Source organism: Mandrillus leucophaeus, unplaced genomic scaffold, assembly GCF_000951045.1.
Source record: "Mandrillus leucophaeus isolate KB7577 unplaced genomic scaffold, Mleu.le_1.0 Scaffold1042, whole genome shotgun sequence".
Lineage (NCBI taxonomy): Eukaryota > Metazoa > Chordata > Mammalia > Primates > Cercopithecidae > Mandrillus > Mandrillus leucophaeus.
The window spans coordinates 996,624-1,015,713 of NW_012098566.1; the positions used below are offsets into that span (position 1 = coordinate 996,624).

General features: G+C 37.8%; 1 protein-coding gene across 2 annotated transcripts in view; it reads left to right on the top strand.

The window, feature by feature from the left end:
* LOC105539952 (microtubule-associated serine/threonine-protein kinase 4) overlaps positions 1 to 19,090 on the top strand; it is a 360,921-nt gene that overhangs the window by 309,702 nt on the left and 32,129 nt on the right. For both annotated transcript variants that reach the window (XM_011980417.1, XM_011980425.1), the window contains 6 exons: positions 3,008 to 3,093; positions 12,192 to 12,400; positions 13,803 to 13,941; positions 15,842 to 15,974; positions 16,851 to 17,016; positions 18,891 to 18,992. In XM_011980417.1, the coding sequence (XP_011835807.1) occupies positions 3,008 to 3,093; positions 12,192 to 12,400; positions 13,803 to 13,941; positions 15,842 to 15,974; positions 16,851 to 17,016; positions 18,891 to 18,992 (835 nt within the window). The remainder of the gene's footprint in view (positions 1 to 3,007; positions 3,094 to 12,191; positions 12,401 to 13,802; positions 13,942 to 15,841; positions 15,975 to 16,850; positions 17,017 to 18,890; positions 18,993 to 19,090) is intronic.

Genomic DNA, 19,090 nt, shown 5'->3' on the forward strand with positions numbered 1-19,090 from the left:
AGCAGAAGAGCTTGAAGTTAAAAGGTCAGTCAGTCAGTAAATGCAGATAGTAGTGGTAACCTAAGTCTTTTAATATCCAAATCCCTCTTAACCACCATTATTACTTCCTCTCTGACAAATTTCAAACTCTTAGTGTCTTTGGCAGGGTATTTCTCAGTGGATATGAAGGAATGGAACAAGAGATATGAACCACAACTTAAGAATCGTTCCCTAGCTGTAGTCAGTGCTGCTTTGATGCCCGCCAGAGCCTGGAAAGACTTACCTCTCTCGGATACCTGATTCTAAGCAGAGTTGTTGACCCACCAAAGCCTTTCCAAGCTATGGTGATTGCATCAGCCAATGAGTTCCTATGCCCAGCCTCTAAAGTTCCTATGTCTAGGTGTTTGCAAGAAACGGGGTTCTGGGGAGGGGCATGTAGTGAACAATTTCAAAATACCAGTTGCTGCCTTTTTTTAGATTTAAGATTTTCCCATAGGCACATTGGAATATAGAGCAATTTTTTTAATATTGGAGAAACTATTTTTCTTTTGTTTCAGCTTAGTATTCTTATCCAATTGCAATATTTTTATTAAGCTTACCTTTTTTTTTTTTTTTAACTTAGAAATGGCTCAATTGGGAAACTACGACAGTGGAACAGCAGAAACTCCAGAAACAGATGAATCAGTGAGTGTAAGTATATTTCTTGATGAAATATGATGTTGGTTTTTCTGTTTAGCATCTGGAGACTTTGGCTGTGTTCATTTATTTATTCAACAAATGTTTATTGTGCTTCTGTGTGCAAGGCACTGTGCCAGGCACTAAGCATACAATTTTAGCCCCTTCTTTCAAAAAGAAATGAAACTTAATAAAAAATCACATGCAAAAAATAGAAATGATAAATATGAATGAGATCTATGAAGAAAAAAGACCATGTGCTACCATAATGTAAAGATATTTGCCATAGTCTGTCCAGTCCCAAAAGATTTCCCAAGGAAATGTCACTTGAGCTAAACATAACAAATTACTAGGGTAAGAAGGGGCAAAAGGAACATTCCAGACACAGGCTACATCAGAGGACTAAGCCAGGGAGACGGCAGAAACTAGAACACTTGAGTAAAAACTGGATACTTCGGTCCCTGTTGTTCATGTTTGTCAGGTTTTTTGTTTTTGTTTTTTAAGAGCAATGGGACTGAACTTTGGAGGAGGTGTATGGGTATATGAGGGTGGGAGGAGTGGACAGGGAGATAACCCAATCAGAGTTATGACTTGAAAAAAATCACACTGACTGCAGTGCAGAAAGCAGTGGGGTGGGAGGAGGAGGGAGGGGTGACCACGTGGAAGCCAGTTCAGAGCTGCTGCTGTGGCACAGGTGAGAGGCCCTGGATGCTGGTGCCGTTCTCCTCAATTGTGAACACCAAAAGAGGAACCAGGATGCATCAGATTAGGGATTAGGAAAGCAGGAGCAGGCTGTGTAGCCTAGGGGATAAGAACCCAGGCTCTGGAGTTAGGTTGCCTAGATTTGAAAACACTGCTTTCTACCAGCTGGGGTTTGGGGGAAATTTCTATGTGCCTCAGTTTCCCTGTTTGTAAAAGATTAAATGAGATTTTTATGTAAAACGGTTGGGACAGTATCACATAGTAAGTGCTGAATAAATGATAGCTGTTTTATTAATTTTATTATCTGACTCATAATTTTGAATGTATCGAGACTAAAGTTCCTTTGAAACATTCAAGAAGATCCATCAAACTGGCAGCTGTATATAAGGTCTGGTATATTCTGGCACTCAGAGGGAGAGTTTCTGGTGGAGGTGGAAGTGACTTAGGCGTCATCCATGAACATAAATGAGATCACTCATGTAGGGAAGAGTTAATGAGATTAGAGAGCCTTGGACAGAGCCTTGCAGCCCAAAGCCATGAAAGAGCAGTAATAGTGAGTGAATTACCTTCTGAGCCAGTGCAAAGTAGATAAGAAAATAAAAAAAGAATTAAAAAGTTAAAAGAGTAATAGTGAGTGACTAAACAAGTAAGTGGTCCCAGTCTTGAAGTCTGTTTTCTGTGATGGAGCATTGGCAGGTGATGACTAGATAGATCCAGATCTTGGCCAGAGGCCAAGGGGGAGAAGAGGAGACAGATGGTTCAAGTTGAAGAGGTCAAGTAGTCTGGAGGCCAGAGTGTTGGGTCGGTTATATGTGTAGACACTGAAGTCACCCTGGATGGTGAGAGAGCTCTTGGGCGGAGCGGAAGGTGGGTAGCCAAGTCTTCCAAAGATGAGTGGGGATGACAGGGTCAGTGATGACAGTGCTGAGTTGAGGATGATGGCGCCCACACAGGGTTTCTTCCAAAACAATAGGAAGGGAATTCTGGACTCTTGCAGAGGGCAGCAAAGAGCTGGTAACTCCCTCTCCATGCTAAGATAAATGGGGCATGAGAGAATTTCTTGTAAGCATTTGTTTCTATTCCCATCGTTTGAGTTAAACTTTTTAAAGAGCTGTCTTTTTGAAACTTGTTTTGTAAGCCGTGCTAGATTTCTAGCATGGAAGTGAAGAAAGGCAGGCATTCTGTACTTGGGTGTTCCACGTGTTGCCTACTACTTTTCTGAGCAATGAAGATTGCCGCAGGAATGAAAGAGACATGCTCTGTCAGGGATACAGCCTATGTAGAGCCACTCCGGCCCATTCTTTTTTGGCCGACAGAAACCAAAGGGAAAGCTTGGCATTATGGAGTTAAATCCCAAAATGTTAAAAGACTAGGACAAGGCCAACCTGAGTAGTTTACAAAAAGAAATTAATATCAGGAATTGTCCTTGATTGCCTGGAAATGTGGATTCGCTTAAGTGACAGTGTCACAAGGAGTTTGTCAGCATTGCTGTGGATGATGGCTCTGTAAAGCTATCCCTCAGGTTCCTGTGGCTGAAATACTGTACTTCCACATATTATATAACAGCATCTAACTCAAATATTATCTATTTGCTGATAAAATAATTTTCTTAATTCTGAACTGCTTTTAACTTCCATATTTTGTTTCCAAGAGCTCTAATGCCTCCCTGAAACTTCGAAGGAAACCTCGGGAAAGTGATTTTGAAACGATTAAATTGATTAGCAACGGAGCCTATGGGTGAGTAATTCAAGAAAAGCTCTCTATTGTATTTCTGCACACTCAAGTAATACATTTATTCTTCACATTTATCTAAGGCCAAATAGATGCTGTATAAGGACTTGACTTTTCAGATCACTGCTTCTTCCCTGAGACTTGTACTGTACAGCCAAAATCGCTTCTTACTGGACACCTCATCAGAAAACATGCCAAGTGACCAAGTAGTTACTTAAGACGGTTGGAGAGAAAGACTTTCAAGGAAAAATTTTATTTACTCTTGTTTCTGCCTCCTTCATTTTTGCCCTTCTGGGTTAAAAGAAGTACCTGACTCTTGATTGAGATATATATGTATATATTAAATAGTATGTTATATATAATCATATATGTATAATTTTCTGTATAGTATTACTACATGACAAATAGCCTGTATTTCATGTCTGACCAGCAGACAACCTTAAGATAAATGTCTTTAAATAAGTCTGGTTGAAGGTTTAGAGCAGGAGTGTCTAATCTTTTGGCTTCCCTGGGCCATATTGGAAGAAGAACTGTCTTGGGCCACACATAAAATACATTAACATGAACAACAGCTGATAACTGGAAAAAAAAAATCACAAAAAACTCATAATGTTTTAAACAAGTTTACGAATTTGTGTTGGTCTGCATTCAAAGCCATCCTGGGCTGCGTGTGGCCCATGGGCTGTGGGTTGGATAAGTTTGATTTAGAGTAATATGTTTGTTTTAGTCTTTATTACACCAGGATTTTTTTTATTTCGTTTTGTTTTAAATTTATTTATTTATTTATTTTTGAGACAAGATGTTGCTCTGTCCCTCAGGTTGGAGTGCAGTGGTGCAATCATAGCTCACTCACTGCAGCCTCGAACTCCTACACCGGGATTTTCAAAATTGAGCTGTATACTATAATCTAATGATATTAATGGTGTTCCTTCCTTGATCCCTTTTTATAGACACACAGTTTTCTCCTTGTGGCGGTAAACAGTGACAGGATTCTTCTGAGTTACTAATAGTTTAGAAGCGTAATTAATGCACAAACTATAACCTGATCCAGTTTAGACAGCCCAAGAATTCTAGTTTAATTAAATATTAATTCCAATTCTATCTGTATATAAAGAGCAATAAACAATCTCATAGACATTTATTGCTGTTTATCACACAAATGAGCAGATGAAATAAAAGAGGTTTTTGTTGTGCCACAAGGGATGTTTCTGTTACCATTTTTTCGCCTCGAATATTTTCCACACCATTAACTTAAGAACTTAAATATTTGTGAGTCCCTTCTATGCTTCACTGATTTGTTTTCAGGATATGTCAAATGCCGTATTTCCTATTGTGGCTTATAAATGCTTTCTGATGTATTTTTGCAATATTTTATTTTTCAAGGACCTCATTGAAACTTTTCTACCTAGGAAGATGGTTCTAGCATGCATTTCATTGTGGTTTCTAGTTGCTTATCATTTGTTTTTTAGTTCTTTACACTTTTGGAAATGACCTGAAGATTTCTTTCTTCATTAGGGAGAAGATTAAACTTTGATTTAATGGGTATATGGGTTTGAGCACTGCTAGATTTTATTAGCAGTGGAATTCTGGAATAAGATTATCTGTGAAGCACCACTTTTAAAAATGCGGGCATATATCTTAGCAGTATTTGGAGTTCTAACTGGTTGAGTAAACTCATTTGTAGTGCGATTAAACCACTGTATAGTAGATGAGGTATATCACACTTTGGGGAATAGTTGGGAATATACAAGAAGTTAAACAAGCTGTGAATCAGTAAACACCCAGGATGCAGGCCAAGTCATTAATGCACTCACAAGCTGCCTGTGGGAGTCTCTGCTGATCAGCCAAAACTCTTTTTTTATTTTTCTCATCTCAGATTTAATCTCTCATTTTATTTCTGATAGATTTTCTCCACATTTTAATAATCTTTAATTTGAAATTTGAATGGAACCACCCCTATTGGTTCACCCAGTCAGTGAGGGTGATTGCAGGCTTATGGGAACTGGCTGAACAAATGTATCCCCCTATGGGTGGCTGAACTGGCCCTTCTAGAGGCTTCCTTAGGTATCCACGCACAGGATCTACCACTCACATCAGTGACTCAGAAAGGCACCGATTCCATGACTCCTCAAAAACTGGTGGAGCTGGGAACTAACCCTGTCATTAGAAAGGGCTTCTATCTGCAGTGCTAAAACACACATGGCTTTCTCAGCATTATGCTTGGTGAAAATTCATGTTATAAAGCCAAGTTGATAAACATCTGATTTCCTTCTCTGTGTAACACACTTCTGATCCCTGACTGGAAGTTAAACGTGTCTTTTTGCCAACTTAGTGCTTTATAGAAAGCTGGGGCTATGTACCTGGCACTGTGCTGGTTTCTTTATATATGTTCTCTTCTCACAAGAGCCCTTGTGTGGTAGTTGATGTTATTTCCACTCACATGTAGGCAAGGAGAGGTGCAGAGACAGAGTCACGGATATCCTGATTTCTAAGTGGAACTCTCTTCTCTCTATAAGGTATCCATTTGTTAAAATGTTTAACCATCCTAATTGGAGTTGTAGAGGTACTGCTTCTTCCAGTGAACACTTCCACCAGGATCTTTAAGTCATAACTTCAGATGTTTTCAAAGTAAAAGAATAAAATTGACTTAAAATTTTTAAAAGTAAAAAACTAATTTTGAAAGGCGCACCATTTCTCCCCTACTTTGCCTTTCCTTCTAATCTTGATGCACATGATTCTCTTTTACCTGTGAAGGGGCCTGGGACATGTCTCAAAGAGGCACATGTGCACAAGCGGCATACGCCCTGTCTCCCACATGCTCTCTCTGTAGTCTTTCCTCTCAACTTTCCTCTGGCACACGCACCCTCATTCCCACATGGAGATTTGCTAGCACGGAGTCACGTATTGGGCTCTCAGAGTCGTGCATAATTTTATACACGCTAGACGTTCATGCTCGCAATAAGGGCTGATTCATTCTGCTCTAGATCCTGTCAGCTTCTAGTTCCACTTCTCCCCACCCTCCCACACCTCAGTTCTGCATGGGTGGGGAGAAGCTTGGCTCAGAGAGAACTAAGGTCTTTGGTTACGTCTTCCCCGCCCCCCACCTTCTACCCTTGGGTTTTCCTGTTTCACAGAGAGGTCAGCGTAGGAAGAGAGACCAAAGCAGCCTCTTCAAAGAAAGCACAATCTCTGGGACCAGAAAGCAGAGAAGAAATGTGGAGCCATATCAGTCAGTTCAGTACAACTTTTAACACTGGGAGGTTTACTGTCCACTCAACAGTGTTATATATCTGGCTGTCCGTGGCTGTCGTATCTCTCCTTGTTTCTCTCTGTCTCTCTCTTTCTCTCTCTCTTTGCTAACTTAAAGCACATTTGGAACATCAACTTAAAAGCGAAAAGGTATACATACATATATATATACACACAACAATTATTACTAAATAAACAAATTTCAACATGACGAGTAACATTCCCAAAGCAATACAGAAATGTAAAAACCCAAGAACAGAAAACAAACAAAAAATCCACCCACAACTAATTCTAATAAGGAAGTCTGTTTGACCCTTGTGACTTCATCAAGATATGCATGTCCTCAGGCGGCGATATCTCAAGCTACTTATAGGATTCTTTTAAATTGGTTTAGGTCAGTTTTCCCAAGGATTAACTGATTATTGTAAGTACATCATAGCAAGGGAAAGCAGAAAGTCAAACAAAGTTTTATGAACTGATAATCTGAGAATAAAGACTAAAGCCATTTTTTATACAGTGCCACAGAGAGACCCAGTAAGGATGCTGGTCATACTGGGCCGGAGGCATATTTGTCTTTTATTTTTTCATAAAATCATGGATAAGTCCATTCTTCCTTCACTCCTATTCTCAAACATATTGCAGAGTCGTTATTTATGTAAGAAATGGTGATTCTTGATTGAAAATCAGAATGGCCACCTTGTGGTCATCTGTGAAATTCATAATATACGTCTAAGGCTCCTCAGCAGTAAACTTACTCAAAACCAAATATTGAAGGAAGAGATAATAAGCTGTATGCCACTTTACTCTCCAGAATAGGCAAACTATAATACAAAGATACTGGTTTCTCCCTGTCAGTATTTAAAATTCTAACTTTCATTTTGAAATATATATTTCCTGTTTGAAAACCCCCTGTTTTGGTTCTTTTTTTTTTTTTTCATTATTATACTTTAAGTTCTGGGGTACATGTGCAGAACATGCAGGTTTGTTACATAGGTATACACGTGCCATGGTAGTTTGCTGCACCCATCAACCCGTCATCTACATTAGGTATTTCTCCTAGTGCTATCCCTACCCTAGCCCCCAACCCCTCTTCAGGCCCCGGTGTGTGATGATCCCCTCCCTGTGTCCATGTGTTCTCATTGTTCAACTTCCACTTATGAGTGAGAACGTGTGGTGTTTGATTTTCTGTTTCTGTGTTAGTTTGCTGAGAATGATGGTTTCCAGCTTCATCCATGTCCCTGTAAAGGACATGAACTCATCCTTTTTTATAGCTGCATAGTATTCCATGGTGTATATATACCACATTTTCTTTATCCAGTCTATCATTGATGGGCATTTGGGTTGGTTCCAAGTCTTTGCTATTGTGAACAGTGCTGCAGGAAACATACGTGTGCATGTGTCTTCATAGTAGAATGATTTATAATCCTTTGAGTATATACCCAGTAATGGGATTGCTGGGCCAAATGGTGTTTCTAGTTCTAGATCCTTGAGGAATCGCCACACTGTCTTCCACAATGGTTGAACTAATTTACACTCCCACCAACAGTGTAAAAGCGTTCCTGTTTCTCCATATCTTCTCCAGCATGTGTTGTTTCCTGACTTTTTAAGGATCGCCATTCTAACTGGTGTGAGATGGTATCTCATTGTGGTTTTGATTTGCATTTCTCTAATGACCAGTGATGATGAGCTTGTTTTCATATGTGTTGGCTGCATAAATGTCTTCTTTTGAGAAGGGTCTGTTCATATCCTTTGCCCACTTTTTGATGCAGTTGTTTGTTTTTTTCTTGTAAATTTGTTTAGGTTCTTTGTAGATTCTGGATATTAGCCCTTTATCAGATTGATAGATTGCAAAATTTTCTCCCATTCTGTAGGTTGCCTGTTCACTCTGATGATCGTTTCTTTTGCAGTGCAGAAGCTCTTTAGTTTAATTAGATCCCAATTGTCTATTTTGGCTTTTGTTGCCATTGCTTTTAGTGTTTAATCATGAAGTCTTTGCCCATGCCTATGTCCTGAATGGTATTGCCTAGGTTTTCCTCTAGGGCTTTTATGGTTTTAGGTCTTGCATTTAAGTCTTTAATCCATCTTAATTTTTGTATAAGGTGTAAGGAAGGGATCCAGTTTCAGCTTTCTGCATATGGCTAGCCAGTTTTCCCAACACCATTTTAAACAGGGAATCCTTTCCCCATTTCTTGTTTTTGTCAGGTTTGTCAAAGATCAGATGGTTGTAGATGTATGGCATTGTTTCTGAGGCCTCTATTCTGTTCCATTGGTCTACATATCTGTTTTGGTAGCAGTACCATGCTGTTTTGGTTACTGTAGCCTTGTAGTATAGTTTGAAGTCAGGTAGCATGATGCCTCCAGCATCCTTCTTTTTGCTTAGGATTGTCTTTGCAATGCAGGCTCTTTTTTGGTTCCATATGAAATTTAAAGAAGTTTTCCAATTCTGTGAAGAAAGTCAATGGTAGCTTGATGCGGATAACATTGAATCTATAAATTACTTTGGGCAGTATGGCCATTTTCATGATATTGATTATTCCTATCCATGAGCATGGAATGTTTTTCCATTTGTTTGTGTCCTCTCTTATTTCCTTGAGCAGTGGTTTGTAGTTCTCTTTGAAGAGTTCCTTTACATCCCTTGTGAGTTGTATTCCTAGGTATTTTATTCTCTTTGTAGCAGTTGTGAATGGGAGTTCATTCGTGATTTGGCTCTCTGTTTGTCTATTAATTGTGTATAGGAATACTTGTGATTTTTGCACATTGATTTTGTATCCTGAAACTGCTGAAGTTGCTTATCAGCTTAAGGAGATTTTGGGCTGAGATGATGGGGTTTTCTAAATATACAATCATGTAATCTGCAAACAGAGACAATTTGACGACTTCTTTTCCTAATTGAATACAGTTTATTTCTTTCTCTTGTCTGATTGCCCTGGCCAGAACTTCCAATGCTGTGTTGAATAGGAGTGGTGAGGGTGGGTATCCTTGTCTGGTGCAGGTTTGCAAAGGGAATGCTTCCAGTTTTTGCTCATTCAGTATGATATTGGCTGTGGGTTTGTCATACATAACTCTTATGATTTTGAGATACGTTCTATCAATGCCTAGTTTATTGAGAGTTTTTAGCATGAAGTGCTGTTGAATTTTATTGAAGGCCTTTTCTGCATCTGAGATAATCATGTGTTTTTTGTGGTTGGTTCTGTTTATGTGATGCATTACATTTATTGGTTTGCGTATGTTGAACTAGCCTTGCATCCCAGGGATGAAGCTGACTTGACCATGGTGGATCAAATGACAACATTTGTATATCAATACTTATCTTCTATTTGAGGGATGGCCAAGTTATTTTCTGTGCTCCTTTGTATTTCTGTCCTGCTACCATCATCTGATTAGGAGCAACTCAAGTTATCTGTGGATTCTTGATAGTAGCTGATCAGTAGTTGAAGAAAGAAAAATATACTAAAAGCCTTTAATCTGATACAAAAAGAACTAGTAGTTGGTTGTTTAATTTAAAAGTTAGTCAAAGTAGAAAATAATTTAAAAAGATACATGTTTTAAACATTTTAATTTAGCCTAAATATACATAAATTTCCTAGTCTGTTGATGGAAGGCCTTTTCAAGAAAGTCAGTGTAAACCAGACTTACAATACATTGTTTCTGTTTTCCAATTTTACCTTCATTAATGGTGAAACAAGAACTCGAAGCAATATGAATGTAAGAATCTAGATTTTTGTTATTTTTTCAACTTTTGCCAATCTTGTCACCCACATTAAATCAACAGGAATTTAATTTAGTAACTCACATTTATTAAGATTTTCTAAAACATTTGTTTTCTGATAAACAATAGTGCTTACCCTTTTTACACTCATGTTTCATCAGTTCAAATATTTGTTTAAATTAGTTAACCTTAATATCAAATCTAGCCAGCAAAACAGGTGTGGGAATCACTCAGAATGGTGGGAGCCCAAGGCTTTGATCATACTGAAGAGTACCACCAGTTGGTGTGGAAAGTGCTGGGCACCCAGCTGGCTAGTTTACAGTGAGAGTGACAGCACTAGATCATTTGGTGCATTGATTATGGGAGGTATGGTGAAGAAGCTTTTTACTATTCAGTGAAGGAAGAACTAGAAAAACAAAGAAATGAGAAGAGAAGAAAAATATGAGCAAAGCAAAAATAATAATAATAATAATGTTTAAAAATATAGATGTGTGATTTGCTGAATAAAGGAAAAAGATGAGCAGGATGAGAAGACAGAGATAAAGATACACATACATGAAAGAAAAAGTAATTCCTAGCTGAACACTTAAGGGAAAAATGTTAACGTTGATTAAACTGGGATTGAATATAGTGGAAATTTATGTCAGTAAATCACCCTGATATATTGATTGAGCGGGAGCATAGGGTGTCCTAGGCCCCCTTGCAGTCATTGTTCAGGGACGGTTAAGTAACTAGTGGAAAATCCGTTTCAGATCACATACCACCTGTTTTATAAGGTGGGCACTGGACATGCTTTACTGTGATTGATGGCTCTTCAGGTAAATGATTTCTTGTTTGATTATTGGAGATTTCAAACTTGTTCTCCCATGATATTGACAAGTGAGGAGGACTTGTGACAAAGGAGCCCATCCAAGACATGTTCCTTGTTGCTCATCATTTCCAGATGAACTGTTAAGACTCCTCCTTCTAATTCTCTTATTTCCTTTATCCCAAGCCTCAGTGGGTCCCTTGTCTTTACCTAGACATAATTGGCTCTATAAAGTATTTGGGGGAGGCTTTGGGCAGAAATTGAGTGCATCCTGGTCTGGTTGTAAAGTTCCCTGACACCTTGACCATGAATTTGAGAGAACAGAAATATAGCTCCATTGTTGGCCTGCTCTTATGCTGAGAAATGCATTTCCTGTTGAAACGCCCATGGGGTAGCACATGCTGAGGATTGCAGTGAGGAAATATGCTACCCTTTGTTGCAAGACACCCCCATATAATGTGTTAAACATGTACTTCTCATTTATCTGGAAATTTCTTCGGAAGTAAATGTCTCTGAATTGGAAGCCAGATACTCTAAGAAGCTGTGGAGTTTTTTGCAGATCCCAAGGGTATCATTTAGAAAATTATTGCTTTAGGGTCCGGGCACAGCTGTACATGCCTGTAATCCTAGTACTTTGGGAGGCCAAGGAGGTCAGGAGTTTGAGACCAGCCTGGCCAACATGGTGAAACTCTGTCTCTACCAAAAAACACACACTAAATTAACTGGGCATGGTGGTGTGCAACTGTAATCCCATCTACTCAGGAGGCTGAGGCACAAGAATCATATGAACCCAGGAGTCAGAGGTTGCAGTGAGCCAAGAGTGTGCCACTGCACTCCGGCCTGGGCGACAGAGCAAGACTCTGTCACAAAAAAAAAGAAGGAAAAAAAAGAAAATCATTGCTTTAGTTGGTTGAGAAAAAGTGCGTAATATGTATGTAATGCTAGAAAGGATCTAGTTTATGTGTGTAATTTTGTTAATTCTTTCCTGTTCTGACATATATCAGATTTTGATGTGTTTGTGGAAAAACTGAAAATGTCAGCTAGCTATTAGGAAATAGCTCACTTTGGGAACTGCTCATTTCCTTCCTTCAGCAGTGAAGATGAATCTGATGCCTGAATATGACCCTTGGCCTTTAACTGAAAGAATTAAAAAAAAATCAATCTAGCCAAAGGCGTTTAGCCTGGGATGGGATGTTTGTAGCTGCCACCTTGTGGGAGCTACATTCCACCTGCCGTGTGAACTTTTAAAAAGTTGATGATTTATATGGTTTACTGTATCCCCAAAACATCCTTACTTTCTCTCTTCCTGTCAACCCCAATACTTCTGCTCCCTTTCAGGGCAGTCTACTTTGTTCGGCATAAAGAATCCCGGCAGAGGTTTGCCATGAAGAAGATTAATAAACAGAACCTCATCCTTCGAAACCAGATCCAGCAGGCCTTTGTGGAGCGGGATATCCTGACTTTTGCAGAAAACCCCTTTGTTGTCAGCATGTATTGCTCCTTTGAAACAAGGCGCCACTTGTGCATGGTCATGGAATATGTGGAAGGTATATCAGTATCTGACACGGAGAACATGACGCCTGTACCCAGAAATTCCTTGCTCATTTGTGTTGTTGAAGCTTTCTGTATTTGTGCCACATAATGGCTGTATCCACCTAGGAACTGAAGCCCAGGCAAATGAGATGGCTGTATTCCCAGTCATTATCTTCTGATAATTGCTTGTAAAGTGCCTGCTCTACTATAACAAAGGGAAAATTAGTGCTATCTGGAAAAAGGTTGTTTATCTTTTTAAATAATTTTTAATCCTAACTACCTCCTCTCAGTTGGTCATTAAAGTTGGAATATAGGTGATGGGATTTTTTTCTACTTATTTTTATTACATATCATAAAAGTACTCATCACAATTAGTCTTACAGAAAGAAATATATATTCTTTTCAGCCTATGGTATGAAATAAAATGGAAAAGGAGGTACATTCAAGAAAATGAAGTCAGTCTTCCTGATTTTTAGCTTTTTTTCTTTCTTTCTTTAAGAGGTTTGTGGACTGCCTTTTCAGTGCTCCAAGTAATCTTATTTCCATCAATTTTACATTAACTTTCTGAGTTCAAGTGACCATGACTTGTTGACATAAAGTTAATAAGATGAATAGATCAGTAGCAATTTCAAAGTATCTAATTTAAGCAGTTGTCATTGAACAGAATCCCAAAACTATAAAACTCAAACATTAGATATCCTTTTAGTTTAACCTTTCCATTTCATAGATGAGCAAAATAAAGTCCAAGAAAGGAAGACTTACTAGATAGAGTGGTAGATAAAAGACAAAAACGTAGCTTGCCTTGTTTTCATCTAATGTTCTTTCTACCACACCAATATTTTGCTTTTTTAACCTCTGTTGTGGTTATCTTAACAAAAACAATAACTAACATTTATCACACATTTAGTATGTGATATGTGTTGGGCAATATCCTAAGTTCTTTATATAGATTATCTCATTTAATTCTCATAAGAATTCTAACAAAGATGACATCGTACATCCTCGTATTACGGATGAAGGAACCAAGAGTAGTTTGCCTAGGATGTCTCAGCTTGTAAGAGGCAGAGCTAGAATTTGGACTCAGGTAGCCTGATTCTAGAATCCATGTTTTATGCTGGTATATTTTAAATTGTTACCATGATCCTAAAATTATGCTAGCAGTTCTTTAAAGTACAGTTTCACTTCAGAGCCAAACCTTCTCTCTTATGAATACTACTTCTTAAATAAAAATCTGTATTTTCTGCATACCATGTCTTAGTTAGAAACATGACAGGTTCACACACAGACTCCAGTTGTGACTATGATATGCTGTGTCTATGGGTAGAAATGATTTCACCTTGAAATTCTGCAGTTTAAACTGATTTTCTCCATTAAGCCTTGATCCTATAGCTACTAACTCTTTTTCCTGTGTTATAGGGGGAGACTGTGCTACTTTAATGAAAAACATGGGTCCTCTCCCTGTTGATATGGCCAGAATGTACTTTGCTGAGACAGTCTTGGCCTTGGAATATTTACATAATTATGGAATTGTACACAGGGATTTGAAACCAGACAAGTATGTACACAAATGAAATATATATCTTCTTTTGCCCAATACAAAGTTCTTGTATGTTTATAAAGATGTTTCCTTTTAATGCAATGTTCATTTTTAAATTCTTCCATAATGTCCAAAGTAAGTTGTTTTAACAGTATATATGGTAATTTGTATGTAAATCTTTAAAGGATATGCTTATGTGAAGTTCAGGAAACTCATAGAAAAGAGGATACAATGCATATGTGTGTGTGTGTGTGTGTATATATATATAAATATATATATATAAATACTTTAAGTTCTGGGATACATATGCAGAATGTGCAGGTTTGTTACATAGGTATACACATGCCATGGTGGTTTGCTGCACCCATCAACCCATCATCTACATTAGGTATTTCTCCTAATGTTATCCCTCCCCTAGTTCCCCACCCCCCACAATGCTTATATTAATAATTTATCAGTCGGGTGCGGTGGCTCACATCTGTAATCCTAGCACTGTGGAAGGCTGAAGCGGGCAGATCACGAGGTTAGGAGATCGAGATCATCCTGGCTAACGTGGTGAAACTCCATCTCTACTAAAAATATAAAATAATTAGCCGGACGTGATGGTGGGCCTGTAGTCCCAGCTACTCAGGAGGCTGAGGCAGGAGAATGGCGTGAACCCAGGAGGCAGAGGTTGCAGTGAGCCAAGATCATGCCACTGCACTCCAGCCTGGGTGACAGAATGAGACCCCGTCTCAAAAAAAAAAAACTTACCAGCAACAAGAGAAAAAGATAATCATAAAGCCAGAGTTAATTTTTTTAAGTTTTTTTTTTTTTAATGATGTAAATGTGATAATGGCTTCATAGAATGCTACTAGTTGTTTTCTAGATAGTTTCTTTATTTGGTGCCATACTTAGATTACCTTTTCCTACTCCAAGATGAAGTGCTTGATATTACATTCTGTTTTACTCACAATTTAATTTTTTAGTAATTTTTAATTTACGTGGAATTGATTTTGGTGTCTGATCTGAGATACAGATAGACTTTTTTTCCCAGATGACTAGCTATTCATCTTGACACCATTTATTAAATATTTCATGCTTTATCCACTAATTTGAGATGCCTCTAAAAACATTACATATTAATATGTAAAGACTTTAAGTGTGCTGAAAAGTTTATGGTAAAGTTGACTCATGCTTATTCTACAAAATTTGAAAAATTCAGGGAAAAAAAAGAGAAAAAAATCCATCCACAATATTACCAAAGACAACTATAACATTTTGGGATATTTCCATCCAGTAGCTTTTTAAAAAAATCCCTCTATTCTTTTAATTTTTAAATTACTATAATACTGTATATACTATTTAAACTTTTTATTTTCCCACTTAAAATGAAAAGTTTTAAATATATTTAATTGCAGATTCTTTGCATGTGTAAGAAATACAGGTTTTGTGCTTAATGAGTAGAAATTTAAATTAGAGATGGAAGTTGAAATCTGAAACAATATTTTTCTGTTTTTTTTGTTTTGTTTTGTTTTGTTTTATCTTGTGTCTCATTTGTATCACAAATGGGTTGCTTAGTTCCTGGTATATGCCCTTTCTTTTTCATTTTCTTAATGTGAAAATGGAAAGGGATCAGAGTTTCATACTCGAATTTTTCCAGAAGTTTCAAAGTGTTACAAATGATGCTGTATGTGGCTGCTCCAACAAAGATTAGCTACGCCTTGTCTCTAGCCCTCCCTTGTGAATTACACTCAGCTGCTAGATGGAAGTATTTGACATCTTTGTGTGACTTCATCTCTTTCCAGGCTGGGTTTTGTAATAAGCTTGATGCCCATATATTAAATAGTCTTAGAAATTGATGGGGGTAGGGGGCAAATGAAAATAGATAACCAGCTTATAAAGTGATTATTGTGTTATATGTCCTTCTGCCTCATAGCTTGTTGGTTACCTCCATGGGGCACATAAAGCTGACAGATTTTGGATTATCTAAGGTGGGACTAATGAGCATGACTACCAACCTTTATGAGGGTCATATTGAGAAGGATGCTCGGGAGTTCCTGGATAAACAGGTAAGCTTGGGTGCCATTTAGTTTATTGAGAAATACCAAGTATGGTATTGCCAGTGAAGTTCAGAATCAACTTGTGTGGGCCATCTTCACATTAGTGCTGGTGGTTTGGATGTCTGTATAAACCTTACATTTAATAAAGTGCAAATTGCTTCCATTTTTCTCCCTGGGCCTCTTTGAACTGTCTGCTCCCTCTACATTCCTCTCCCAACATTATGGTCTATTAGCAAGACGAACGATCTAATTGCACACAAGTGAGAGTGTGAGAGAGACAAATGGAAAACTGTTTTTGTAAGGAATTCAGGAGTCTCAGTAGAGTACTTGTGAAACTCATGATGCATTGTACCATCACGGGTGCTAAATCCAAGCCACGGCCCATTTCCCTTTAAGCATGCCTCATTACCATGTGCCCACAATCTGTTCATTGTAAAGTTACTTAAGGTAAACACAGCTCAACTGTCATTGCTTTTATGAAATAACCTGTGTGTGAATGTATTTTGGTCATATAGATACTAAAACTCTCTCTGACAATGACAAACTTAAAAATGCATTATTATTTTAAATTTAAGGATTATAAGTGGTTTTAATATTGTATAATAGGTAAAACTACCAAACAGGGTCAGATTCTCAATTTGAAAGTAAACATTACATATAATTTAACATTAGAGCAGAACTGTAAACTTCCCATCTTTGGTAATAATTCTTTGCCTTGGTATTTTAAATACTTTTTTATACTTGTTGCTCTTAAGTTCTTTGTCCATGTGATTCCATGTGGTTGAGCAGGTGCATTCTGGGCAAAATAATTGGTGACTAGCCATCTTGCTCATTTTAATTCATGTCTAATATTCCAATTATTCAAATATTGCAATTATCTTTTAGGTCTGCGGCACACCTGAATACATTGCACCAGAAGTGATTCTGAGGCAGGGTTATGGAAAGCCGGTGGATTGGTGGGCCATGGGGATTATCCTCTATGAATTTCTGGTTGGATGCGTGCCCTTCTTTGGGGATACTCCAGAAGAGCTATTTGGACAAGTCATCAGTGGTAAATATCATCAGGAGTTATCTTTAAGTCACTGTTGGGAAGCAGCTATTTAATGTAAATCTGTTGAGTGTCACAGTTTTTACTACTAAAATGTTAACCTTTATCAAGCAGTTGAGCCAACGAATTAAAAGAACTCACTCATCAAAGCATATAACTGACATTCTTAATCTCAAGAGAGCAGTTTTTGTTGAAAATTGATCTGAAGAAATTACGTTAACATAGAATTTGGAAATGTACTAGCAACAAAACCATTTTTTATCGTGTGCTTTTTCTGCAAAGGAAATTGGTGTGGGATTTACAGGCAATTTAATTGCCGTCCAGTCTTCCTTTCCATGATAGGAAAGTTGCACCACGGAAGAAAAGGTTAATGTGGGTAACATTTACATAAATGGGGAAAATGGCTAATGGCATAATGAAGAAATTAACAAAAATGTAATAAACCCTAAAACAAATGTCTACCAAATAATAAATGATGAGAATGGGAAAGCAGCAAATTGAATCCACAGATTGTTAATGATTTCATTGGTAGTTGTTATGGTGTAATGTTATTTCTGTAACAGCTGTTCATCTTTCATTTAAAATTCAATAACTTTCAGATCTTAACCTGCAAGCTGACCCTAACTATTGTATGTGGCCTGTGGCAAAACTAAATGATAATTAAATAGGGTGTATCACTACCCTACCTGCCGATTTTATAATTTTCCCTGGAACAGATCAGAAAGGTCTCTCTTCTTGAAAGTTTGTCAGGCGTCACTGACATCTTTATCAGCCACCTTCGGTCTATTTGGACTGTGTTTACAAGGTCCAGCATGGAAGTAGGGGAAAAAATCATTTTGCATGTGAGGCTGCTTTATCACAGCAATCTTTTCTATCATTGACTTTGCAAGCCAGGCATATTTGTAAACTTTAACAAAGCAGATTTGTGAGTTGCCTGCAGTGTATGACCCCTTTATACAATATCTGAGCTGTTTATGGATTTATAACTAGGCTGTTTTCTGATATACTAAGGCCTGAATGGCAAAGGGAATCAACTGTTTAATTAACACAAACAGCAAATGCTGGCTTTGTTCTTGATGCCTTACGGCTCAGATGCATATTCATGTTGTATTTTCCAAATCAGATTTAAACTGCAGCAGAGGAAGCTAGAGGCAGGCACACACAGAAATAACTCATGTTTTTATTGCATTTCCGTACACACAAGCACGCACACCTATCTTCAGGCAAACTCCTTCAGAATGAGAATGTATTCTTAATATTTATGACAGATTTTAAATACTTCCATTACTATGATTACTTTGTGTTGTTTTTTTATTTCTTCTTCTTCTTCAGTCTTAGCACTTTGACCTTTTTTGTTTATTTGTTTCCGGAAATAGTTATTTTTGCAAAATTACTTCTTGTTTCTTAGAGCTGAAGAACTCTATGGCTGTGGCCAAATTCTCAGTTGAGGAAATTAAGAGAGAAAAATCTTACCCTGAGATAATCCCTGGATGGATATATTAGCCACCTGAAATGGAAGTGTTTAGAGTTTCTATTATTTTAAGTCTTTTAATAACTAGAGAGGCAACTTTTTGGAAGCCAATTCTTTGAAAGAAAAATGAATTTAAAAAGCAAATGAAAGATCTGCTTATTGAAATATTCTCTTCCTACCTTGTAAAAAATCTGTGCTACTTATGTCTTATAAAATAATGCTTCTCAAACATGACTGTGTTTAGGAATCGACTGAAGATCTTGTTGAAATGCAGACTCTGATTTAGTAGGTCTGGAGTGGGCCTGACATTCTGCCTTTCTGACAAATTCCCAGGTGATGACCATGTTGCTGGGACCTGGACCCTCTTGTGAACAATACGGTTATAAACAACTTTTCTTCCTTCTAGATGAGATCAACTGGCCTGAGAAGGATGAGGCACCCCCACCTGATGCCCAGGATCTGATTACCTTACTCCTCAGGCAGAATCCCCTGGAGAGGCTGGGAACAGGTTAGAGCCCATGTGTTTTAATTTTGCTAATATGCAAGAAATAATGTCTACATGGAGCGCTCTGAAGCTTTTGTTGTTTTGCTTTTGCATAGGCAACA